Source organism: Cuculus canorus, chromosome 2 (genome assembly GCF_017976375.1).
Source record: "Cuculus canorus isolate bCucCan1 chromosome 2, bCucCan1.pri, whole genome shotgun sequence".
Taxonomy (NCBI): Eukaryota; Metazoa; Chordata; class Aves; order Cuculiformes; family Cuculidae; genus Cuculus; species Cuculus canorus.
This window is the reverse complement of record NC_071402.1, coordinates 122,289,573-122,316,089: the sequence shown is the minus strand read 5'-3', so window position 1 is coordinate 122,316,089 and position 26,517 is coordinate 122,289,573. Positions and strand designations below refer to the sequence as shown.

The following is a 26,517-nucleotide window of genomic DNA, read 5'->3' as shown; positions in this document are numbered from 1 at the left end:
GTATCTTTACCAATTTTACATACTTTAGTCCATGGAAGGATTCTTGAAATTATCTAACTCACTTCAATTATTTTAAAATCAGAACTTTTCCTCAATCTTTCCTCTTCATTCTTTTATTTCTCCAACAACAAGAAGTTGTCACGCTCAGTGTACTGACAAGTCTACTACTGCCTTAATTAGTTAAATGAAATACATGAAAGGTCATCATAGAATACCCTCTGTGCTTTGTCTTGAAATTTTTCAACCTGGCCAGTTAATCAATAATAAGCTATTACAACAGTCTGGATGCAAGCTAGTTTATACCTGTCTCCCTCTGTCCTCCTCCTTTATATTTGTAAACTACATATATATACACATAAACATTTTTTTTTAATACCACACTTACAGTGTGCAGGGAGTTGTACGTGTGTAAATACTTATGGTTTGGGTGCACGAAAGGAGCCAGTGTGTGAAACAAAAATGCGTAGCATTGCTTGTAAATTTGAAAGACTAAAGAACACTTTTGTATGTATGAGATGCAGTTGGCTCTGGTTTGTATCTCTCTAACACTGTAGTTAATCTTTTATGTTGTGTGTTGAAATACTTGCATTACTCAATTTTAAATATCTAGCCACTCAGATAGATCACTGTTTTTCGTGGATTTCTTTTTCTGGTAATCGTACCACTGTACCCATACACAGGCCCCTGAATAAGGAATGATGATTATGATGTTGGGAAAAAAAATGGAAAATAAATTCCAATCTGTGCTTGAAAGCTGGAAATTGGAGAGAGGAGGAGGCACAAACAATCCCCCCTTTGTTTTCAGTAGAGATGACAGATGACTCACAACTAAGTCCTGGTAAAACATTTGTTGTTTCTTTAACACATTCTGGAAGTCTTTAAGCCACCACTTACAGTGCTTAAATGGTGCATCAAACACACTTTTTGATCTCTGCGATGATTGTATTTACAGTCTTCTATGGCAAAAATTAAACAACCTAGGATGCCTTTAAAGTATATGTCCATTAACATCCCATACAACATATATTGAAGTAGAAGCTACATTTGACTTGTTATTGAGTATTAAACCTGAATTCTTATTGTGTAAAACATTGCTAAAAGAATTGAATTTCACAAACACAGTGCAGTTATTTACTCTTTAGACATCATGAAAGATACTACAAAATACAATGATTATACCTGTATAATATGGGAAAACCTCAGTTTTCCCTGTTTAGAGCATCCAAAGGTAAAACTTATTATCTGGCTTCAAAAATTGATGTTGACTTCTGTGAAGCTTTGTAATTTCAGCTTTGAGAAAATGTCTCTTTACTATTCACTTCACGCCCAGAACAAGCCGTGTGATGGAGTGATATCCATGTTCACCATAAAACCCCTAGATGTCAAAGAACTTGGACCTGTGTCTTTCTAGTATGATGTTTTTGTAGAAAAATTATGTGGCAAGTCTAATTTATGCATTCATTTTAAATATCTATTAAAAATGTATGCGTCATCCTAGCACTAATTTCTGTGTCTTTATGACACTTGTCATAGAGATACATATACATAATGAGCATGGAGTTTCTGCATGCCATCTAACATGTTTCATCTCTTAACCTTATATCTTAATATGGGATTGTTCATTTTTTAAAATGTAGTAAAAATCCAAGAGCACAGAAGAAACAACATCCTTTAATGCTACCCAGGCTTTTTATTAATGAACCTTCTGTCAAAGCAGTTGCACTGAAAACAAAATTGAAGGTGACATCTAGTGAAACACTAATCTCTGTTTCATTTTGAGTTTTCTGCATCCTGGTAGTCTTTTGGGACTTGCAGTGACTTATAGAAAACCAATTTTGCTGTCATTTACTGCTTTCTTGTTACTTAAGGAATGTCCATTGAAATCTTAATTTGAATTACTACCATAACACTTCTAGGGACCAGCATAGCTGTACTGCTTATTAGTTTCAGCATTACCTGAGATGTTTTGCAAGTAAGAAATACTAGTAAATTAAAAACATCTGGTAGTTATCATCCTGCTCTTTGTTGCACTGGTGTAAGTCATGAAGAATATGACTGAATCATGTGGGTTATTTTGGTGATACTGTGGAAGCTTAACCCTTATATAAATTGTATCCCCCCAAATATTGGGTAGGAAGCAGAAGGAATTATTTTCCACTTATACAATTTAATAATTTTAAAATGGGTGTACCTATGAAGGAATGTTTGCTGTCTTCTGAGCTGTATTTTAATAACGGTCTTTGAAAAGTGATCACACTAAACTGAAATTCCACTACCAGGAAACACAGATGCTTATTTTCCAGTGTTCAGTGGATATCAGCATGGAAGCACGGTAGCATAAGTTCTAATTAACTTCTGTGAATCTTTGGGGGCAACAATTTTTCACATCTACGTGTTGGAAGGTCATGCTTAAGGCTTAAGAGCAAATTCCATACCTAAAGCTGTGATTGTGAGTTGTCTTTAGTCAAATCATTTTGCTGTGGCTCCTATACAAATACTATATCACTCCTTAACCTTTTAGGATGAATTCTCCTTTGCTTTCACTGAGAATGATCTTACCTTGCAATTAATTCTGGTTTTATATACTTTGAATTCAAGCAGATAAAAAGTAATGAATGATATTTCTTTTAATAATGAAATAACTTCAAACTCCAGAACATAAACAAGTTAAGTTGTGATATTACCATAAAGAACATTGTCAACATCTACACTTCTATTTACTAAGTCTTCAAAGGAAGGAATTGGGAACACAAGTAATACTTGTCATTAACAGGTGAATTGAAAGAGCGATACTGTTTCAACTGGCAGAGTAACTTACTTCAAAATCAAAATTACCTTCAGCATTGACATTAATATGAACAGGCATGTGATGTCTTTCATGTCCAGAAAATACCTAAATAAGTCATTACAGTGCTCTGATTTCTTCCAAATCCATATAGATTTTGAGAAGAAAATTTTTTGTAATTCAGTTAACCGTAAGTTTCAGCTTCATCTCCAGAAGGGTAGTGTATTTGTTTGTTTATTATTACTATTATTACTAAAGGCTTGTGTTTAGTTTGCTGAGTGTTTTGGTTTTGTTTTCTAGTGGAAAACCAACTTCATTCAAACTACATATAACTTATTCACCTTTGTATGATAATTCTATGAATAAAGCTGCATATTTTCCTTTAATAAATATTTTTTCTATAAATAACACCACATGATGGTGCTCAATTAATGACAGAAAAATTCAGAGTCTTGTTAACGGCTTGTTTTTTGAAAAGTCTTCCATACATATCCAAACATTATCCAAACATCTCTCTAATGACAACTGCAAATTTGTTTCTAGCTTTATCAAACTTATTTGTAAAACTTGGTTGTTAGACAAACATTAACAACATCTACACAATCCCTAGAGATAAGAACTAATGATCTTGCTTTTACAGACTGGCAGGCGGGGAAGAAATATACATTTTATAACATTATTAACTTTGAGATCTGATATAGTCTATTCACTAATAACTCCTTTTCAGTTTGACAAGATTATCTCTAGGTTTTGATTCACCTTCTACTTTCCAGAAGATATGAGACAGCAACTCCTCTTTCTATGAGTCTAATGCACACTTGAGATCCGAGTCTGTGAGTGTATGATGATCTTTCTAACCATATATAAAGTAAATGAAGATTGTACAGACCATAATCTTTCTATGTGGTTGGACAATGGGAACAATGAAATTAAACCTGATGCATATTACTTCCTGTATATTTTAAAAGGAAACACACACCCAAAAGCCAAATATGCTGGTAATATCTGTACAACTAGAACTTTTGAATCTGTCACATTGATTTTTTCAGTACATTAGTGAATGGTGCATCTGTAAACATTAGTAAACTTGCAGCCCTTTTCTTGCACCAGCACAGAAAGGAGTTAAGGCTTTTGCCAAAATGTTTCACAGTGGTTTGCGAGCAGCAGAGCAAAAGTGTTGTTTGAATCTTTAACTTCATTCCAAGTACTGTCATATACGGATTCTTCTGCTTCCCTCCTCTATACTTCACTGGTTTGACTCTTTCTTCCCCAAACTATCCATGATGCAATCTTTTCTTTTCCTCATGTTTTTCTCTATACCTAGCCAGCTCCAGTTTTCTTCTCACTTTTTGCCCCGTTCCTTGTGTTTTCCCCACTGGGTTTCCTTTCCTGCAGTTCACCTTATACCTTATTCCCATTGAGTCTAGTTCAGCTGTCATATATTTCCTAATGACCTTTTTGGTTTGTGCTTCTCCTGACTTCTGTTTTCTGTCTAAGGCCTCAAGGATTTCCAGATTCCCCACAGAATTCTGTTTTTACCTTGCTAATACAACTACTTCCCATTTGCTCTCCTGCATTTCAACCCAATTACTCATCTTGTCCCAAGTCCATTCCCTTGTTCTACTCCTCCTTTACATTATGTTCCAGTGAGTTTCTTTCTTATTTGCCAAGATTTTTCAAGCTGCACTTTTCCTCCTTGCTTCAATCTTGAAAATGACTGATTTCATATTTATTTACTTATTTTAAATCTGGAATATTCCAGGGATATGTTCTATCTGAAATAGATTGCCACATTTGCAAAACTTTATACAACAGAAAACATGGTCTTATAGTGTGAACTGCTGGCAGATGTGTAATTGCATTTAGGCCTCTATAACCATACAACATATGAGCAGCATTTACTAGATCAGACCAAGGGCCTGTCTAACACAATATAATTTCTAGCAGCCAATAGTAGGGCTAATAAGGTGAGTATTGTAACCCTTTTTCTTGCAAGCTTTCTCAATCTCTAGAAACTTAGTCACTTCTTGAGCTAGATACTCTCAGCTGTATCTTTGTATTTAAACTTCAACCTAGATTGCCCCTGACTTGGCAGATCTTCAATTATGCAGCTTTATTGTTGAAGTTCTGTTGTTGGTTTATGCACAAAGAAAGAAAGAGGACAGTATTTCTTTAAACACAATGGTCATTTATTAGGTTAATGCTTTTAAAATACACTACTTCAGACTAAATTAGCCTGTTCATGGCAGATGAACAGCAGGTTGCCATTCTTTGCCCTTTCCTAGCATTTTCAGGTTCTTTCATAATTCCCTTTTTTTCCCATTGTATGTCTAGATAAACAAACAAATAAGCGGGTGGCAATTTCAAGTACGAAAGTAAGCTGCAGGCAGTCTTTTCTGATTGTTAATTTGATTTTTTTCACTAAAAATTTTCATTTGCTTAATTGTGGTAGGTAAGCTGAGGTCAAGCGCTTATGCCAGGAAAGCAATAAATAGCTCCTAACTCCTTATATTATGAGGTAATTTGAAGATCTGTGGAATATTAATCAAGAAACTTGGAAAAAGCTTTTTGTTAAATCATAAATGAAAAAGAGGAGTTCAGCAATTACAACCAAAAATGCTTCAACATGCTGCTCCTTGCATATGTTCAGTGTAAAGCTCCCTGCCAAAGTCCTCATTTCTGGGTAGCTAACAGTATCTAAGAAGACTATACAGTGCCTGAAAACTGAATGTTCAAGCAGCTGTGGATAAGTAGGAGGAAACGTATGGCTGAGATTTTATTTTACACACAATTGAGTAATTTGAAACAACAAACCTTTTTTTCTTATATTATACTCCTGCTCTAGACTGTTAGCCTCTGACTAAATTTGATTTGCAATGTAGATCTTAATTACTACTGGAAGTGTAGCAGTAGGGCTATTACTCCATAGTCTCTCTGCTCTGGTACTGTGTTTCCGTGAGTGGGTTTTTTTATATATTTTGAATTTAGCAAAATGCTCCACAGTAAACAAAGAGATGAATACAGAGAGTGGGCAATTTACCTAGAGACTTACCTCAGAGACAAAAATAGAAGTTAGGTTTCCACTCCTGTTTTTCTTGAAAAAATATATAACCTTTTAAAGAGAGTGTTTAGCTATCCCGGATATTCAAATTTAAAATAAATACAGAGGAATTGAAAGCTGATTCCCTGAGGCAAGTTTAAAATAATCTGGGTATGTATTTTACCTTTTCTGAAACACTAATAAAAAAAAAAAGGGGATGGGGAGCAAAAAACTTTTCCAGAGTATTCAGAATCCCTAGTTTTCATTTTGCTAAAATCTTGAGAAATAAATTTCCAGGACTTGACTACAAATTTGCAGCTGCTCCTTCACCTCCATCTTAAATACTCTCAGCTGTTCTGTCACTGCTTTCCTGTTCTTCTTATTCTCAGCTCACTGAAGTTTCAACCTGTTAAATTTGTCTGCTTTGAACTACTCTAGGGTTAATGCTTCAGTGTTTTGTGACAAACTCTCTGAAGTTAAGTACCTGTCTCTATTAAGGAAGATTACTCTAGTAAGGAAAAAGTTGTAGTATGTGCCAAATTCAAGTGCAAAATAGAATGCTACATTTCAGCTTCTCTTATATAGTTTAAGGCTTTTTGTTGTGTGTATAAATTTTGTAAAAGGTTTCAATAGTTCTACTTCAGAAAAAAATGGGTAGCTGTTTTGTACTATATAGAACAAAACCATAACTTTTTAAAGATCGTTACCAACTGTTCACAATACATAGCTCTTTACAGCAGTGTGCAGTGATTCCATGTATTTGTTAACCAAAACAAACTTCCTCTTTCCTGAAGTTCTCATAGTTGAAAGTGCCTTCAGCATGCTCTGCTTATAAAGATTTTGGTATTGCCCATGGGTTTTCGTTGTTGGTAAAGCTTTCACTGAAGTTGCCATCACCTTCTGGCCAGTGATGCATACAGTTCAGTAACCGTAATTTGTGCTCATTATTGTCAACATGAAACATGTCACCTAACTTTTCTGGCACCTGCCCATCTTCTTCAGGGTGTGTATTTGTATATCTGGTTTTTTTTGTTTCTTTTCAGTTTTTTTCCGCATTAAGTCCTAAGGCCTTATTTAAACATTTAAACTTATTTAAACTTACTGAAGACATTATGTCATAATGCCCTCAAAACAGCATAATGTTTACAGCTTAGATTTTGTGTTGTGTGTTAACAGGTACAGTGTTAACCACTTATGGGCTGGCAGAGTTACTAGACAAGAATTTGACTCTCCTGGAAAACTAATATTATTTTCCCTTTTTATAATGATTTTCAGTTAGTCAAAATTGAGAAATATATTTCTATCTTTAAATGTATACACAAGTTATTGTCTCCTGACTGCCTGTAGTAGGGTTGAGAATACATTCCTTTTTCCTTCACTGTATCCCTACTTAGATAATATTTGGGGCAGGTCGTGGAAAAGAGTGCAAGCTGGAATAAGACCACAGCACACATGCTACAGTATTTGCAAGTCCCACGGTAGATTCTAAAGGTTCAGACTTACCTTAACCTCTACTACTGAACATTTTGAAGGAAGTAAAAGCCTAATCACACTCTTCTGGATTTTGCAAGTTTTGTAACAGAACTGTCTTTATCCTTTCTTAATTTCCCTAGTAGGGATATGCTGTAGCTCACAATACCTATATGAACCCTAAATATGTGTCATACATCAAGATAAATTAATTTTTGGGCTCAGCTTATACTGAACTGGAAGACATGAGAATAATTTTGGAAAAGAAAATTAACAGTTGCTGGCATTCGGTATTAAAAATTGTGCATTTTAAGGACAAGATTATTATTCCCCAATGAAGTTAAAAGCCTGATGTAAGTTTGAAGTTAATCAGCTAGCTAGGAAAGTAATAGTTCCAACAGATCTTGGCAACTTCCAAAGTGATATGCACTGTAGGGCAGTCTTCCTTTTCACATGGCACTTCTGAAAACTGAGCTGTCAGCACTGCATCAACTATTGTGTAGAGTTCCAGTACAGGGAGAACTGGACAGATTAATGATCTCGGTAAAATACTACTGGGTTCTTCAAAGCCAAAGTGGGGTTTCCATGCATAGACTTTATATTGTGCTATAAAACCTATGCATCAGAATTTGCTAAGGCTTTGAGTTTTGGGATTTTTTTTTGTGAGTTTTCTCCCACCTTTTAATTATGTGTTGTAAAGAAAGGCCCTTTTTGTCCCTCACGGAGCCTGTCTCTGGGCTGCTTATCCTGAGAAATAGGCATCAAAGTTGTCTGTTCACCTGGAGAAAGGGAGAAGCAGAAATAAATGGGGGCAGAAAGAAACAAAAATAGCAGTACCGTAAACTAGCAAGAGAACAACAGGCTTCCACTCCGTAACGCGCAGTGGCTTTGTAGATTAGTGAGTGTATTCACACTTCTTTTCTCCAGTGTCTTTTAGTCCTGAAAGAACACCAAGAAGTTTTCCATTGCTGCTACAGTAAGTGAAAAGACTGTGCCTTAGGGAATTATCTCAAAGCATTTTAAGAGCCTCGATAGTGGACTGAGCAAGTTAGTCATCCCAGTATCAGAGCAGCTTGTGTGTATGTGCTTTCCTTTTGATCTTCTTTGATTTATTTACACGTTAGACCTCCAGGACAAAGATTTTAGTCATGGTTCTCTCTTTTGTTGGCAAAACAAAATAGTAATTTACTTCTCCCGGGATTTTTTCAGGGAGGAATTTCTAAAAATTATCTAGGAAATATTCACAATAAAATTGAAAATACCTGTTTATTAAATAAATAAACAAAACAGCCTCAACATGCAAATAACTCATGAGACCACACACCTGATGGACCGTTCTCCATGTTCTAGGATCGCTTTCCAATGAACATCATACAGGGACACTCACTATGGGGTGTGCCAGTAGTGTTTCTTCTTTCAGCGAAGAGCCGAGGCTTTACCCTGCAGTGTTGTTACTTGCAAAACGGAGTGCATGTAAGCTATCATACTTCAAGCCTGGGAAACTTCTCATGTTCCAGAGCTGATGGCTGGACGGGGCAGGCGGGGATGGGGTGGGAGGTGGGGCCGACAGCCCCAGGGCGACCGCTGTTTCCCGCACTGCTCCCGCTCCTCTCCAGCCGCAGGTAGAAGAGGTTGCTCTTCCTCATCTCACACCCGCTCTCTGCCGGCAGCCCCCTCCCCCTTTCCTTTGAAGGAGGTGAGGAGAAGGGGCGCAGGCGCCCCTAGCCGGGGGGCTCCGCTCCCCTGGGCGGTGGCTCCGCACCTGTGCGCGGCGCCGGGGAGCTCTCTGTCGTGGCGGCGCTGACTAGCGGGGGTCTCCCGGCGCCGGAGGCGGCGCGGCGGCATCCCCATCTTCCTCCTCCCTATCACTGCCTCCCTCTCTCTCTCCCTCCCTCCGCCTCCTCCTTTCCCTGCCCCCGGGCGCCCTCTTCACTTTCTTCTCGAACCACCCTCGTAGGCAAACTTTGATGGGGAACCTCGCACCTCGCTGGAAAAATGCCGGTTATGAAAGGATTACTGGCACCCCAGAACACCTTCCTCGACACCATCGCTACCCGGTTTGATGGCACACGTGAGTCTGGTCTGGGGCAGCGGGTGTCGGTTCCGGGCTCCCAGAGAAGGGGATGCACGGGGGACACTGTGCATACGGTGGGAGCCTCCTTTTCCCTTCCCTCCGCCCTCCGGGGGTTTTCTTGGTATCAGAAGCTCGCAACGAGGAGGGGAAAGTGAGCGAGCTCCCAGCCTCTCCCTCTCTCCTGCCTGGCTTCTCCACAGCTTTGCAGGTGAGGAGGGTGCTGGGTCCCCCTCCTCCGGAACCTTTGCTCGGGGGCTCTGGAAGGGACGGGTCAGGGTGAACCAGGGTGCTGGTGGCGCCAGGATCTCTGCAGGAAAGTTGTGCGCTGGGATGGGGCTGGGGTTTGCCCTAGCGCTCCGCGCCCCTGGCAGCTGAGAGACTGCTAGGGAAAGGCAGGTTTTAGAGCCTGGGTAGGGTTTTGACAGGATGTTTGGGGATCCTTTTTTTCTTTATTATCCCCAACCCCGCTATTAAATCTCGCTAAAAGCTGAATTCCTGTAAATCGGGTTCAGCAGTGGCAGCAGCTCTTGCAGAGTGTTAGTGGATGGAAGGAGAGAGGGAGGGAGGGAGAAAGCAATGGCCCTTCAAGCGGCAGCTTTGCTCTTGGAGCGGCGCCATGGACGGGGGCTCAGCACCATGGACGGGGGCTCAGCACCATGGACGGGGGCTCAGCACCATGGACGGGGCCCGGTTCCACGCGAGTCCCGGAGGGGCCGCGCGACTCGAGGCTCTGCTTCCAGCCGCGCCCTCACCGGCACTGCTCGTTGACTTCTCATGCAAGTTGCTGCCTTAACGTGTGCAACTGGCTCCTGTACTGGTAGTCTTCTTTTTCCCCGACAGTTGTAGGTTAGGAGTTGAACATATCTTGAGTTTTGTTTCTTTAATGGGGCTCATGTGTATTAAGGAATATAAAAGGAGGGGAGACAGGGCATATTTGGGCCAAAATGAACTCTCTTCCTTCGAATTTTCTTTTAAAAAAATCCAGACATCCAAAGCGGAGGAAATCAAGCTCACATTTCAGACACGGCCAGCAGTTTCTTCACTTAAAATGTTGCAATCTAGTGTGTTTGATATCTTCTGGATCATGTATCTATTGGCATTTTCTCAATGGTTCAGTTAGTGCAAAATCAAGACAACTGAAGTGAGATTACTGTATCAATAAGTTGTAAAAATCGAGAAAATTATATGGTCACTGAAATCAATTACAGAGAAGCACAGAATTGCATTACAACTGCTCTGCTAATCTGAGGATACATAGCTAGTTATGAATCAGGGCTGTATGTAATTGATACTTTCATTATAAAGCAATCTTTCTTCAGACTACTTAGATGTACCTTTAAATTCCTTCAATTATAGAACTCAAATTCCTTTCACTCCATCCTCCACCCTTTTATTTCCATAAATCGTATGCTATCTACTGCATATTGAAGCATACAGGTCCAATAGGAGTTTTGTTGCCGATACTGTCATTTACCAGGAAAGCAATTCTTCCCTGCTTTGTGCCCAGGACCCTCCCCCTTTACAATGGCTTCCTTTCAAAGGGTGGAGCACACAGCCCAAAAGCTTTGCAAGCAAACATTTCACAAATTCTATACTGCTCTTCAGAGATACAATTTAGCAAGCAACAGTAGTGATGACATGCAGGTCTATTATTATATAGAAATTAGGGAAAAGTCTCTTTTGCATGTTCTCAGTGACACCAACAGGCAAGTGTGGTGGAAAGTTTATTGCTTAGCTGATTTCTATAGTCCAATATATCTACTTTTTTAAAGCAGTAATTCTACTAACCTTCATGAAGACAGTTGTGCCTATGTTTTCTTAAATGAGAAGAAACAGACCCTAGTGTTTAATTTTGAAATCTCTAGTGGTAATAACTCATCTACTTTTTCCTGGGATGCAATTGAAAAAGTATGCTATTAGGTATGTAAGTATCTCAAGAAAATACAGGCAGTGAATTTTTTTTTTTGTTATAGTTTCAGAATTTAGCTTTAATATTAAACAGGCCTAATCGAGAAATCATCCAGGTATGATTATCAGCATATGAAATATTCCCAGAAGTTCACAAGGAAAGATTTTTTTTATAAGCTATATAGTCTTACATCTGATAAAACTAACAGAACTTCTGGAAGGTGGTACAATTCTACAGAAAACTGGTGGCATGTGTCTTAATTTATAGAATAACATAAAAAACCCGAAGTCTCTTCTAGAGTGTTAGAGTGAAATGATGAGTCAACTTAATGTTTTTCTGAAACAAAGTTATGTGTACCAACCCACATCATAGCTCAGTTTAAAATCTTCAGAAATACTTCATCTCCTTTGTGCTTTGGATACAGCATGTTATTTTCCTTTAAAAATGCTCGATTTCAATATAAAAATATTGATTTACTGAGTTCTTTTTTTGAAATAAAGAAATGTGAATTTTCCAAATGTGTATACACATCTCAACATCAAGTAGGAACATTAAAGTACATTTTGTCTTCATTTAAATTGTCCATATGGTATTACTGAAGTTGTTTCGGAGGCTAAAGTTAGAAGTAATAGTGGTGGCTAATCCTTGCAGCAACCAATCCCTTGTCTTCCTAGGTTTATAGGTGGTACAGTCTGTAAAAGGAATAGAACTGATACATGGCACTGAACCTGAGGCTATGTTTCATAAACCACTTTGACCTCATAGACAATGATATTTAAATGTTAAAATATTGGATTATGTCAAAGGGTGGTGGGTTTGCTTGTTTTTTTTGTTGTTGTTGTTTTAGCATAGTCTGTAGTTAACAGACTTCCTTTCATTTTAAGCCTCTGGGAAGGATATATTATGTTGTCATCAGTGATAGACTAATCCACCAATGCATCTTTAATCCAGAAGAGGGATAATTCTAAATCTGGGCAACAGTGCAAGAAAGGATTCTAGATAATATTAGAAAATATGTTTTGCTTTGCACGGAATTCTTCAAAAATTCTTTCACCTAAGTCTTTTAATTTTGCTATTGTAGTGATTTATGTCTAATTAGCAATTATAAATCACAGTGTGAAAAAAATGCGTATTTCAAAAAAGGACAGAAAACAACAGCTTGACAGATACTTCAGCTGCTCATAATTCTTGTAGATATTTTATATTGCTATATGAATGTTGTATATACATATTATTTATATATGAAACTAGTGAATATATGCTAAGCAAAAAGAATTAGATTGATGTTGGGGTGACTTTTCACTGTGCAGGAGATCCCAGAGCTGATCATCTATGCTGTTCCCCTTACTTGTGCTGCATATGCAGAATAACAGCATTAAGGATTTGCCTATCTGAATTTCCATAACAGAGCCTTTGGATCTGTCTGTACGCTATTATACCTTTACCTTCTTACAAATCTGAACTATCTGTTGTGTTCCTAACATTGTAGTTTATGTCAATGTTTCTCAAAGTGCTTCTTTTTGCCTGCCTGATGAGCATCAGGTTATCCAAACACTTTTTGCCACCTTTATTAGTAGTGTGTTTGCATGGCTTTTGCTCTTTCAGAAAACACATGTATGTTTCAAATGAGTAGGTAGAGGTTTGGGTTTTTTGATTGGGGGATTTTTTTCTCATATTTTCAAGACAATATATTATTTTTAAGTGTGAAAATATTTCAAAGATATTACTATAATGAAACACCCCATATATAATAACACTAAATGTCTGAAGTGAGTTACTTCACTTCAAGCCTTTAATGGGGAACTTGCATCTTTTTGCTTCTCATCCCTTTTTAGATTATGAGAAGGATTCAGAAATGACTGCATGGTAGAAAATTGTGTTCTTTTGCTTTTTCATACATATCTATTAAAAAATACTCCACATAATCTGTATGTACTATTTATTATTTCAAATACATAAATCCACACCAGAGATGGTTGTTTCTGCAAATTTGTGATACCTTCTCAGAGAGCAAAGCTAAAAAACATTCACTAAATAACCTCATTAATTTGTATTTTAAAAGCAAGACAATTTTTGTGTATGGTTGTACTATAAAATGACAGTTAAATGTCTACAATTATCTCTTTTTTCTGTGAAATATGATCAGTTTCCAAATTAAGTGTCTACTTTCACGCCCTTATTAGCAATTTTGTATGACCAATATAATCTGAAGATCAAGCTGAGTTAACTCCTTCTTGCTCACCATCCACGGTGCTAATCTGTTAATTCCCTACTTGTAGAACAACAACTACGCTCAGATTTGTTGTCCAATTAAAAACTTGCCGAAGTATTAACAAACAGAACCTTGTACCTAAGGAACAACTTGCATAACTCTTAAGTCCTTAACATTCATATGGATTCAATTTTTCAGTTGCTTTAGTTGCCTCTGAAGGGTGACTGAAAAATATCTACTGAGAACACACAGAATTAAGCACATCAAATTTTGGGTCAGTGTTCTTCTAATGGCATCAGGGTAGAACCAGGTTGCCTCTTTTGAACAATCAGCATTAGGTATAGAGTTGAAAGCTTTTGTACACACTGGGCTTCCCAGATCACCAGGGCAGATAGTTTTAATTCTTTCCCAGCCACCCCCATAATTTGCATTTCTGTCTCTCAAACAAGCTGGTGAGATCTGCTAGGTTGAGCCAGCATACTAACACTTTCTTCAACTTTGTTGTTAAATTCTCTCTCTTCTGATTGAATCCTATCGTCTCTAGACTAGTCAATGTACTGCTTAATTGTAATACGGTTACTACAAAAACCTCAAAGGCAGCAAAGCATTTCTTGGCTATTGATGCTACTCAGTTGCTTTTCCCCAAATGGCTCAAGGAACTGCAGTAGTGTCAGGTGTAGGGAAACAACAGCTGAGCTTTCCAAGGGGAGGAAGGTAGTGATCAGAATCCAGGATTAAAATAGTCCACCTCTCAAAGAAAAATGCCTGTTACCAAAGGAGGTTAAAAGACGCTATGATAAGCACTCATCAGCATTAAACAGGCTTCCAGGCAGTCACAGTAGAAAACCTAGTGGTCTGTCAAATCCTTCCTTTGAAGGACCAACGGTGCGGTGATGGTGGACTAGGTCTTTCTGCTAGAGATCAAGTTAGTCAGACAGAGGAACATTTTCAAAGGTACACATATAGTTGGTCTTCTGTCATGCAGACTCATTTTGCTGTTTTCCTTATATGCTTGGATAAGTAAATAATGTATTGTTTTTGACAAATCACATATTTGTCACTGCAAAAATATACTGTCAACACAAGAAAAAGAATGGTTGGTTGTTCTCAGCTTAAAGGACAAAGGAAGTAAATGCTTTCCTTTCCATAGTTGTTTCTGTAATACATGGCCTGGGTTGCAGCTCACTGTAGCTCTGTTACTAAAAAAAGGCAAATGCAATTTTGAATATAAAACAGGGGTCAGATGATGGAATCTGTGTTGTGCTGTTTCTCTTAGCTGAAAGAAGCTACATTAAGCAGCTACTTGAAAAATCTTTTACTCTTCTTTCAGCACAAGTCTTGGGGTGCACAACCTCATAATTTAAAGTTTAGATCATTTAGATGATCTTTGTTTTCAGCAGCTATGTTAATTTCTGACTCTTTCTTGAGCTGAAGTTGGGCCTGGAAGGCACAGAATTGGGGGGGGGGGGTTCAGAGGCATCTTAAGACTGCATTTCTTAACTAATTCATCAGTTATGGTCATAAGCATCTAGTTCAAGGAAAAGGTGTACAGGTGTCATTTTTAATATCCAGCCACTGGATTGTTCTTTAAAATAATGAAAATTTGTTATTACTCTGTGCTATATTCAGAGAGTTTTTTATTGCCAGAGAAAATATTGAATATTCAAATTGTCAGTTGGCATTGTCATGTTTTTTGCTGGACAGAATGAATTTACAATCACAGTCCTGCTGGACATCCATTCAGAAGGTTATGTAACTCACTAATCACATCACTTTTAAAACTAAGATTCCAGGTTAATGCTCATAAATGTAAGGTGAGAGTAGTAGCCTACACTGTCATTTCAGAAATAAACTGTATTTGAATTCAAGATGAATATTTGAAATTTAATTGTGAAAGGATCATTAAGTAAGGGGTTGGTTTGGTGTTTGGGTTTTTTTCTGAATAATACAAGAATGTTATCCTCACTCTTGTTTCTGGGTAGAATTTTATATGTCAACCTGAGAAACCTCATATTCAGTGCAATGATCAAAACAAATCTGTATATTTGAAGTGGCATATATTAGAATGAATGTATACTTTGTCAATGGATTAGAGAAGAAACTCTTTAGAGGATTTCTAAATCTTAGATGATTATCAGGATTCCCACTAGATGTGTTCTGTAAATCTGCTCTCTTTTTCTTCTCCATAAGTATAATACTATTTTCTTCTCTGATAAAATTTCAGTGGGTAAATAGATATGCTCTAGAAATAGATTTACCTTTCTGTTATCATTGCATCTATCCATTCAACTTTTATTTTATCTTGTTTTTATTTTGTTTATGGAACTAGCAATTTTATACACATTTCCAGTCTTTCAGGATGCAACAGAACAATAGAAACACAACAAAACACTACTTTAAGAACACATAGAAGCATAAGCAAATATATATGCACGAATACATTAAAATAAATCAGGAAAAGTATGGGTTTACTGAACATTAACTACTGTTAGTACTATTTTGATGTTATATATTTTTGAAAGAGAAATAAATTGCATGTATTACATCAGCTGTAGCCTGGAAAAGGTGAACACAGGCAATTGCTACAGTAGTTCTGCATTTTCACAAGCTAGCTTACCTAACATTGCATTAAAGTGACTGAAAATAAAGAGCAGTAAGGGACAACCTGCTCCCAAAGTAATGCTGTTTCCTGCCTACTCAACCTGAAAATATACAAAGAAAGAAAGAAAAAGAGAAAGGGAGGAGGGATATGGAAACAAACGAAGCATTCTCAAACAACAGGAGGGAGAGAGACTTCCTCAACAGTAAGAAGTGTCTTCTTTTGGAGTTTCTCTTGCCAAGTGCTTATGTTTCCTTCTGTTTTCTGGAATTGATAATAGTATTTAAAGGCTTTGGAACAGGTACTGTTCTTAAAATACTAACATATTCAACATTGAACTTGACAGGAAATATCTGAGCATCCCGGAAGATTAAGGCTGGGCTGTCAATCATTTCAAGGACAACTGAAGACAATTGCATTATGGCGAAATGTCTCATCTTCCCTGTTAGCCTTAGATGCAGGATCTGTTTTAAGACATGTGGTCCACTATCTCATGATGTTGCAATTATTTATCCTTTTTCAAAGAAGAATGTTTTGTTTGTTGTTGGGGTCTTTGTTTGGTTGCTTGGTAGGATTTTACTTTTCCCTCCTCACAAGCCACTTATTCTAGTTCCAGTGGCTCCTAAGGGCTCAGGCTAGAGTTTTCTGATCCCTTGAGACAAACTTAGGTTGAGACAGTTATCCCAGGGTCTTCAAAAGACACTTCATAGCAAAATATATTTTTGAGAGTTTATGGCCAGTGTAATTATTTTTCATTAATGTTTTTCATCAGATTATATAAAAAGCATTCAGAATTCTTCTGTACTTTATCCTTAAAGTAGCACTGCTTCTTTATATATGTTAGTGAAGTCTGATAAGAATACACTTATTCTTTGTAAAGAGGAAAGCAAATAAGCAGTAATGAGGATAGCCAAGGGAGCTGTCCTAGAAGACTTCCAAAATGTTTCCTCTCAATTGGAATGAAGGACGCAACTGATTCTATATCTGAGTTGATTCATTTTTGAGACTTTGTTTATTTAAAATACAAGTAAAACAATTGCTGCTACCGCTCAGGTTTTTCACAGAATTTTGTAGTAGCAAACTGACAACGTGCAAATTCTATTTTTCAGTGAAAACAGAGAAAAAACATATTTAAAATGTTTTTGGCCTAACTCTACTTTCATTGCAACCAACATGAAATTTATTACTGTGATTAAAGTTTTTACTTCAGTGAGAAATGTTCAGGTACAACTTTTACCATGTTATTATAGATTTTTCCTATTTTTCTAGTAAAGACATTCCAGAAATTTTCATTCACTTCATACAAAAGATTTTCCTTAGTACTAAGCACAAAATAGAAATATTTAAACTTTCATATTTCTTTCAGGAAATATGAATTTATAAAATCTTAAAACCAGAGCATGAAATATGAGGAAATTATCTCTTTTAGAATTCACAGTATTTGACATATAGTTTAAAGAAGTTAACACAACTTTTAATGGGGAAAATTACATGTAGATCCAACAAACAGGAAAACAAACATGAAGAAAATTTGTCATCACAACATTATCGCTTTTTTTCTTAATAGATCACTAATAAAAGTTTAAATGCATTGATGAATTGAGTCTGGGTAAGACCTTTCTTGTGTTAAAAGAAGAAATGGAAGGAAAACAGATATCACAAAACCTGACTTTCATTTTCTTCAATGAAGACATTTACTTTTTAATTTTACAATCATTTTTTAGTTTTATTGTAAAGAAAAATTAATGCAAGAGATGAAAAAAGGAAATAACTGTCAGTTTTTTAATGTGTTACCTTTGAGGGGACGTAAGCAGTTTTGAGATGTTATTATACAAAGCACTAATTATTCCCTTTTGAAGAGAAAACAGGTTCCAGTGTCCCAGCAATGATTTCATTTTTTCTTTATGCATTACTTACAACTGATAAGAGTCCAGCTTGTGAGTCTTATGACTTTTAGGGTTTGAAAGTTGTCAGGGTTATTTTGTTCTTACTTCAGTTTGCACCTATAGAAAATAAAATTGAATTTACACAGAAAGATTCACCTGGCCTGCACGGACAAGAAATTCGTTACTACAGCTTTTTTGCTGCCCTTTTCTTTTTGCCTTCCATCTCCCTGAACAGCTTGTGATCATACGTGACTATTTGTCGCATTGTAAATGTGGGCTTGTCATTCTGTCATTTATTTAATTTTTTAGAACCAGACAGTTGTCCTAAGACAAATATCTTAATTCTTTTTTTTTCTAAATGTCACATATCTCCTGTGATGAGATGAGTGTATTTTTGCATACATTATGCCTGTGAATAGTACACTGTTTTAGGTGAAAATATTTTTGTAAGAATGGCCAAGTTCTGTAGAAGATAAAACACCTTCTTTGGTAGGTAAAAGAACTTCAACAAATTAATAATAATCACATAATATGAGCAATATTGATATTTTTAAATAATCCAAATGAAAAGTTGCAATAATCTGTGTCTTTATTCTGAATATATGGCATAATTTTGTGAGACAAGAGTGTAATTGAATTTACTGAACTGGATTGTTTCTTTATTGAGCTGAGAGGTTTTGAGGCTAGGAGTCTGGACTTTCCCACCTCAAGAACAGTGGGAAGAAGTACGCACCTCTTGAATCCTGCAGTTATAAACCCATGTGTTAAGTATTCAAAAAATTATACTTAATAAATAGAAAATTATACTTAATAAATATTAATGGAAGAGGTTGATAGACACTTTTGCCTAGAATAAGGAAAGTTAACAGGATCACTGTTTTTCAGAGGAAAATACATAGTTCTACATTATGGATGTTTCAGTGCTATAATAATTGGACAGAACGGAAGAGAAAAATGTGAGAAATTAATGCAGTTAGACACTATATTTTGGAGGCTATTCAAAGTATTACTGTATATTACTGTCTGTGCTTTTAAAATATATTGTGGCTTTAACAGCGCTGTTTTAAACAGAGCTGTGCTACAATGCAGCGTGGCAAAGTTACTTCTTAGTCGTACTTCTTAGAATTTGTCAGGAGAATTACTCTGCTGATTTGGCCTTGCAGAGCTTACATCTGAGAGTGGTTAGAGCACAAATGTGCTCCATGCATCTGTTACCAACAAATTCTTACCTGGAACTAGACAGACATTACTTCTTGCATTGTATTACATCCAATCTTCTCATGACAAGGGTGGTAGTTTTGGCTAACTTAACTCAGTTATATGAACTCACTGCAGTGCAGTATGAGACAAAAGATGGAGGATTCATCCTTTCCACACTTACAGGTGTACTAAACTATTTCTAATAGCTTCAGCATCCTGATAAGATGTTGTCATTTTTCCCTATTTGAATCTGTGATTTTTGTTTTTAAATTCATTAGCACTTACAGACAATCATTTGTTAACTCATTTTCACGTCTACAGCCAGTAGCCGTAAGTGGCATGTGAATTTTGGAAAAGCAGGCTATTCTCCCTTAAGATGTATAAAAAACCTTAAGAAAAAATAGATTATGAGTGACTTTAAGTACAAAATTATTTTTTTAAGTTTTAGTTACACTATGAACGGGGTTATGATTGATTTTCAGAGGGAAGTGGTAGTCCTATATGGTAAAATGTACAAGTCATCTTTAGCCAAGAAAGAGACAAGGAGAGAGCAGCTGCAAAGACACAGTGATTGACTGATGGTATTGCTGAGTGAGCAGCAGGTAGTGCTTTGGAATTAACTAAATGGCAGTAGCACTGTGGGAAGCATTGCTTCAGTGCAGAATATGACCAGGGAAATGTTACTGTGAATGAGTACAGTCACAAGAGGATTAAAAGCACAATCTTCTCTCTTCTCAGAGAATAAATAACCTGTGGTCCTACCTAGTACTTGGTGGAAAGCCATCTGGCAGTCTTGGGTTTCATAGGTCAATGTGTCTTCACCATCTTCTTTGTAAATGTTTAGCCACTAAAACTGATGAATAGTCTTCATTTCATCATATTGTAGCTTTTAGCTGGCTGATATGGGAGAAGAAAACAACTAAAAGCAAGTTAGGTAGCTAACCTGATGAAAAAGAACAGTAAGAATTGTCTAGGGCAACTTGTTTGATTTTTTTTTAACTATTAATTTACTTTTTTATGAAGAGTTTCCTTTACAAATAACTACTTTTATAAATGGAACTAGGTTTTTTTTGTTTTAACTGAGTTTAGGTGGGGTTTGTTTGGATTTTTTCTGTGTGTGTATGAATGGATAGTACAAGATCTTAATTTTCATAAACTTGCTTAAAATATATCTGAAAGTTTGATGTGTTTCTCATGTTTGCCATCTGTCCTGCCCCTCTCTTGGAAGTTCCCACTCCTACAGTTAAGGTAGGTCGGTTCCAACCAAACAGCTCCTCAGCTGCTACAGATTGCATTCTTGCAGTGAGCAGTCCCAGTTTAACTCCATGCATGGGCCTGTGAATTACAACAATTCAGTGCTGCTTCCCCAAGCAGCTGATTGATCCCCATAGCAGAGGCAATGGTCAACAAGAGTCAAGAAGGACAAGTGGAAATTATTGCAGACTTTTAACTCATTAGTCTTATGACTAATTCTTATACAAATTCTTATACAAATATAACAGGTGATTATTGAGCTGTTCTCATACTGCTCTGAGCAGGATCCAAATGGGGACCTGGAGCTTTGGTTCCTGTTGCAACTTGGTACTAATAACCAGAGCAGACAGTGGAAGCAGTAACTCCTGAAAAGGTGCACAGAGACTTTGTCGCCGATTAGAGCTATTTGAATTGCTCTTCTGCCATCCCCCAAACCCTAGTTTTGTCCTAACTAAACAAAGTGATTATGTATCAGAAATGATCATCCTCTTGACTCCAGCATTGTCTTCAGAAAAGAAATTATTTATTTATCTGGACTTTTCAACACTTTATATTTCAGACATATTTGTAAATACAGAAACATATATGGAGGTGATAACCTGTTTTAATTGCAGGTGAAAGCATGCTTTACTTATGAGAAATAGTTAATGTATTAATCTTTCTGCTGAAGACAGTATTCCAGTATTCTGGGAATGATTTCTTGAATAGCTGCAGGTATCCTGTTTACATCTTTTGTGATGAATAATTTCAACATTATTAATTTCTTTTTTGGGTGTGGGTTTTGGGTTTGGGGGGGGTTGTTGTTTTTTTAAAACAAACAAATCCATAAATAATCATAACTTGATGCAGTATCAGTCTCTCCTAAACTATAACAAATTATTCAAGTAAGAACTTTTTATATAAATAGGTATGATCACTCAAAGAAATCATGGGACAAGGAAAATACTTCTTCCAATTTACATAACAATTGTGAGCAAGGGGAGGGGACTGAGAAAAACAGGCACTGTATCATTAAGTGAGGAGTAAAGTATAGGTAAACTGTCCAACTGCCAGTCTCATGAGTGACAAGTGAATAGGACAAGGAGCGCCTCTTCGAGGAAAACAGGAGGCCAAGTTCAGGGAATTATTAACCTCCTAAATAAATAATTGGCAACTACAGTAATTCATTCACCTTTTGCCCTTACTCTGCTTTTTAAAACACATTACCCTTTAATGATTAGTCTGCAGGCAAGGTCTCCCTACCAAAAGGAAGAAAGACAAAGGCCAGAAAGCCCAGCAACATAAATACTCTACGGCTTACACTGTGATAGATATATCTTAATAAGCTGAGTTCTGGGAGATGAGTGAAATAATTACAAGTAAAGCTAAGAGGCTAGAATTATTTGAGGGATTACAGTAGTATGTTCTTTTATCCCCCCAGCCCGATGTGGTTGATATGTTGTTTTATGTGAACTGTCATAGAAAAAAACACTAAACTTCCAATGTACAATTAAAGGTTATAATACATTTTCTGCCGCCTTTACTTATTCCATTCTATGCTGGGCTAACTTTCTAAGATGAGTAAGAATGAAGGGAGAGAAGCTTATAAGTAGGGAGAGAATCTTACAGCATGAAGATATTGTCTTTTAACTTTTTTGATGCTTAGGAGTACAGAAAATTGATTGCTTATGTTTAATTAAAACACATATAGCAATTATTCTAATGAAAATAGCTTTTCTAAAGTGAAGTTAATGAGAAAGAATCTTTCTAACGGGCTTCCTTATTTTAATAGCTGGAGAAACAGCAGCTATCAAACTTTAACATTCTGCTCTGCAGTGATTTTATTTAATCCATTTTAATGCAGAGATTATTGTCACAGTTTGTGTAGCACTTGAATCCTATGGTGTTCATTTATCATTGTTAATTTGTGATTTCCAGGGGGAGTTTGTGAATGGCACAATAAACTAAATATAATAATAATAGAATAGTTTGCTCTTAATAGTAGGCAATTCCTGACAGCTTTTCAGACTTGGCAAGCAAAGTTTGCGGCAGTAAAGCATTGCAGCAAGTATTCTGATAGCTTGACTATGAAAACAAAACAAAACAAAAAACGATCTTTGCTGTTAGAAGAGCTCACCAGTATCTTCTTCGGTACATAACATGATGCCATCTTGGACCACATGACAAGGAATATCTCTCAGGCTGAGGATGCAAAACAGAAAATGTTTTCCATCCAGACTCAGTCCAGCTGCATGGCATGTTGTGCTGCTGCAGGGAAGCACCAATGGCCACTTGTTCCAGCAACCCATGTGCCAGATTAGCACGTGATTAGCAGATCAAATATCACAGCTGGCAGCTACATATACAACGAGGGCAACTGATGGGAAAAGGTCTGTGCTCTGTGATATTTAGACCTGTGTGCTAGGATTATGAGGCAAGAGCCAAGAGCTGTTCTCTCTATTATCCAGAAGGTTAAAAAATCCCCAGAAATAAAACAAATTGTATCCATAGAATTTCTATTTCTTCCTGCCAGTACTGCTACCCCACACTTAGGGCTATGTTTGTTATTGTTTTTAAATTCCCTAAACTTCCTGAATGAATTCATATTCACATTTATAATCAAGCACATAGTGTTACTACAGAAAATGAAAGAAAATACCTCCTGTGGTTCTGAAACGGAACATTTTTCTTCAGTTTTTAGTTATTTGAAATTTTGGATCAATTCTGCAATAATATTATGTTTTAAGCATAAAAAAATTATTTTCAGAAGCCTTTTGTAGTTTGTTACTCAAGAAAGGTCATGATCAAAATGCTTCTGGGATCTTTTGAAGTATCTAAATCAGGATATACAGCAGCATCTAATTCAGTTCCTTGTGTATGGTGGTAAAGGATTTGATAATTGCAACAGAAGATAAATAGAAAAGCTAGATTAATGGTGGATATATATCTCATTTCCAAAAAAAGAAACTACTCCATAGTTGCAGTTATGAGACTTGTACAACTAAAAGGCACCCTTGTGCTGTACCTATACCATTCTTGCCATGTAAGGGATGGATTTCACACCATTAATTCTTTGTGTAGGATGGTTACTTTATGTGGATGGGTTACTGTACACAAGAATTGTTTCCATCCTTACCTTGTATTTCCAAAATCACTTTCATAAGAATACATACTAACAAGACCAGGCTAATGGAAAATGATAAACACAACTTAAACTATACCAGTGATAAACCAGAAGGAACAAGAACTATGTAGGCTAGGTCATGGAAATTCATCCTGCATTAGAAAAAGAAAATATCTCTCTTTTTCTAATCTTGGAATGTTCCCAGTCACAGACCTTGTTGAAATGAAAAGGATTTTTCATGACAATGGATTTGTGACAACCTATGGTATGATGAAACAACATGTTTGTAAAAAGGCATTCTATCTTAACTTGCAATGCGTATCTTTCACAACATTAATGCTAAGTCAGCAAGACAAAAGCTTTTCATGTAGATGTTGTTTTAAATGTCCAGAAGAAAAAATTGTTCCTGTAAAAATATACCTTCTACTTTCCAAAAGGTTCTAACAATGCAGCTTTCAGAAAAAAATGTAAGAAGAAAATGACAATTTTTTTAAAAATAAAAGAAACCCCAGAACTAAAAGAGGAGACCCAATCAAGCTTAACATCAGAAAAAACATGGCAATAATTAATTTCTGTATTTTATTACATTGACATGTTTCCAATTTCATAATATATTTCAGAATTGCTCTGTTATTTTCTAGCATACTTTGTGAAGCATCAGGAGCACATGAATAATGAACAGTGTTCTTTACCGATAGTGACTCCATTTTCTGAGAAACAGCTGAATTTGTTTTTGGTTTATTTAAAACAAAAATATAACTACTCAGAATAATATAAGGTGTCACAGTTTGTCTTCCTGAATTCTAAATCACCAAAACCAGTACCTCCTAGCACTTTAGCTGTATGCACTTATTAATTTGTTTCTCCAGGGTAGTATCTTTTGTAACTCCTTCCACTCCAACGAGGTACCAGTGGCCCAACCTGCCTGTCTCCCAAGACAGTTCTCGGCTCAGCTCAAATCAGTCGGAAAATTCCATTTGCTAAGTAGGAGAGAGCTGTCCTCAAAGTTTAGAGACATTCAGTTGCTTACTTGTTCACAAGGCTAACTGTTTAAGTACTGAGAATTTTTATTTCCATAAATAATACACAGGTTTCATAGGTGTCTCAGGAGAACTACAGTGCTAGCCTGAGTTCTTCTCCATAACTGGAATATAAACTTAGTGGTGAGAAATATGATGATCCTTTAGACCATAACCCTGAACTGGTCATTTTCAGTAAACAGTGATTGCAATATTAAATCAAAGACGCATCCAGAAAATTTATTTGTAGAATTCTTTTTTTAAAAAAACCCTAAATTTATTATTTAATTTCACAAAGAACTGAAATTCTAAAATTTAAGATTTGTTAAAGGATAGGATACAAAATTCTCTCTTCAGCTTTTGAAAATGTATGAAAGAGGGAACAAAGATTTTGTGTGACAAAAAACGATGAAGCCTTGTTACCTCTTGCAGTTTAGCTCCTACATGAATTTTCTGAAATCCAATAAAGTTAGGCTGACACTGAAACTTTGTGAAAACAGGCCATGAATAATTTCTCTCCTGGTGGTTTTATGAAGCTCATAGAATTTCAGCACACTTCAGACCTCTTCTCCCCTGTTAAACATTGCTGAAAACAAGCAGATGATTTAGTGCTGGGAGAGAAAAAGATGGAGAGGGGGCATCGAATGTGGATGAGGAAGCACATTGACTTGTGTTCCGTTTGTTCTATTAGAAAAAAGGAGAAACAAATTAAAACTTTCTTGAGAGATTTAGCAAGCATGGGCAATCCGCAGCACTTTAAATACCACACTTTATAACAATCTGAAAGAGATACTTAACTGACTCTGTACTGATGCTTTCCAAATTCAGATGTATTTGGCTTCAGTATCCTAAAAGAAAAGTTTGGTAATCATTAGTTTATTGCTGTCAGAGTGTAAATGAATACGTTGAATTGATGAGAAGATGTCTAATAGTTGTTTATGAGTATATATGCTAGTTGCCCTTGCTATTTTAGACGAGAGGCTTTCCTTAGAACTGTCTTCCTCCCTTTTAGCTAATAAATTTCTCAGTCAATACCCCTCTTACAAGTGTGAGTATAAGGACTGAAGATGGGCTTTATGGCAATTGGATATTTGGGAGCAGGCTTTAAATGATTCACTTCATTCACTTTCCTGATGAAAGAAGCTCTGAAAAGTATGGTGAATTTGGCACTATTTTTTTTTCTTAACTGTTTTAAGTTATTTACAGAAAGGAGTAAGGGAAAGTGCGTTTCTCTCTTTTGACTGTAGAGGGAATCTTGCATTCCTAATCTTTGGTGCTTCTTGGATACACTTTAATTAAAATGGACTGTGTAAGTACTCTTCATAACTGCATAAAACTTATGATAAGAATGTCTTAACAGCTCCCCTCAAATCTCTCACATCTGGACATAGTGGAACCAATCATGTTTGAGAGTTACCTCTTTTTCTGCTTTTATGGAAGAATCTCATATAACGCTGTGAGAATTACACCTCTTAAAAAGACTGATGAAAAGTACGAAATAGAGTGGTCAAAAGCAAGTCCACTTTATTTTTTGCTTTGAGTTTTTTTCCCATGCGTCTGCATGAAACAGATGGAACTTAAGCTAATTTAATCGATAGAAATTACTGCCTAAGTTAACTGGAATAATTTATTTGCTTGAATCAGTTCAGTAATTAATGACACTTAAAGCAGTTATCTAGCCACATTCATTTCTAAGCAGTTTCAGCTAAATCGTATATTAATACACCAAATGAAGCAGCTGGGGATAGCTGTGACACTTGAGAAAGGAGAGAAATTTGTATCCATAAATTTAACCTATCTGTGTTTGAAGAGGACATTTTTACCTGTGTGTGATAGAGGTAGCAGTCTTTATATGCACATATTTTCTGATAAATAAACCATGATTGGACTATAAATTCAGTTATGTAATGCCTTTAGTATTTCTAAACATTGTTTCCTTTTTGCCTAAATGTATACTTGAGTATGA

At 36.4% G+C, this 26,517-nt stretch overlaps 1 protein-coding gene across 5 annotated transcripts in view; it reads left to right on the top strand.

Moving 5' to 3' along the window:
- The first annotated feature begins 8,871 nt into the window (after positions 1–8,871).
- The window catches only part of KCNH8 (potassium voltage-gated channel subfamily H member 8), a 192,644-nt gene continuing 174,998 nt past the window's right edge, over positions 8,872–26,517 (top strand). The window contains exons 1-2 of one of the 5 annotated variants that reach the window (XM_054060446.1): positions 8,872–8,917; positions 9,253–9,366. In XM_054060446.1, coding sequence (XP_053916421.1) covers positions 9,291–9,366 — 76 coding nt within the window. In that variant the 5' untranslated portion in view covers positions 8,872–8,917; positions 9,253–9,290. The other 4 variants (XM_054060445.1, XM_054060444.1, XM_009570342.2 and 1 more) reach the window with 4 other exon arrangements.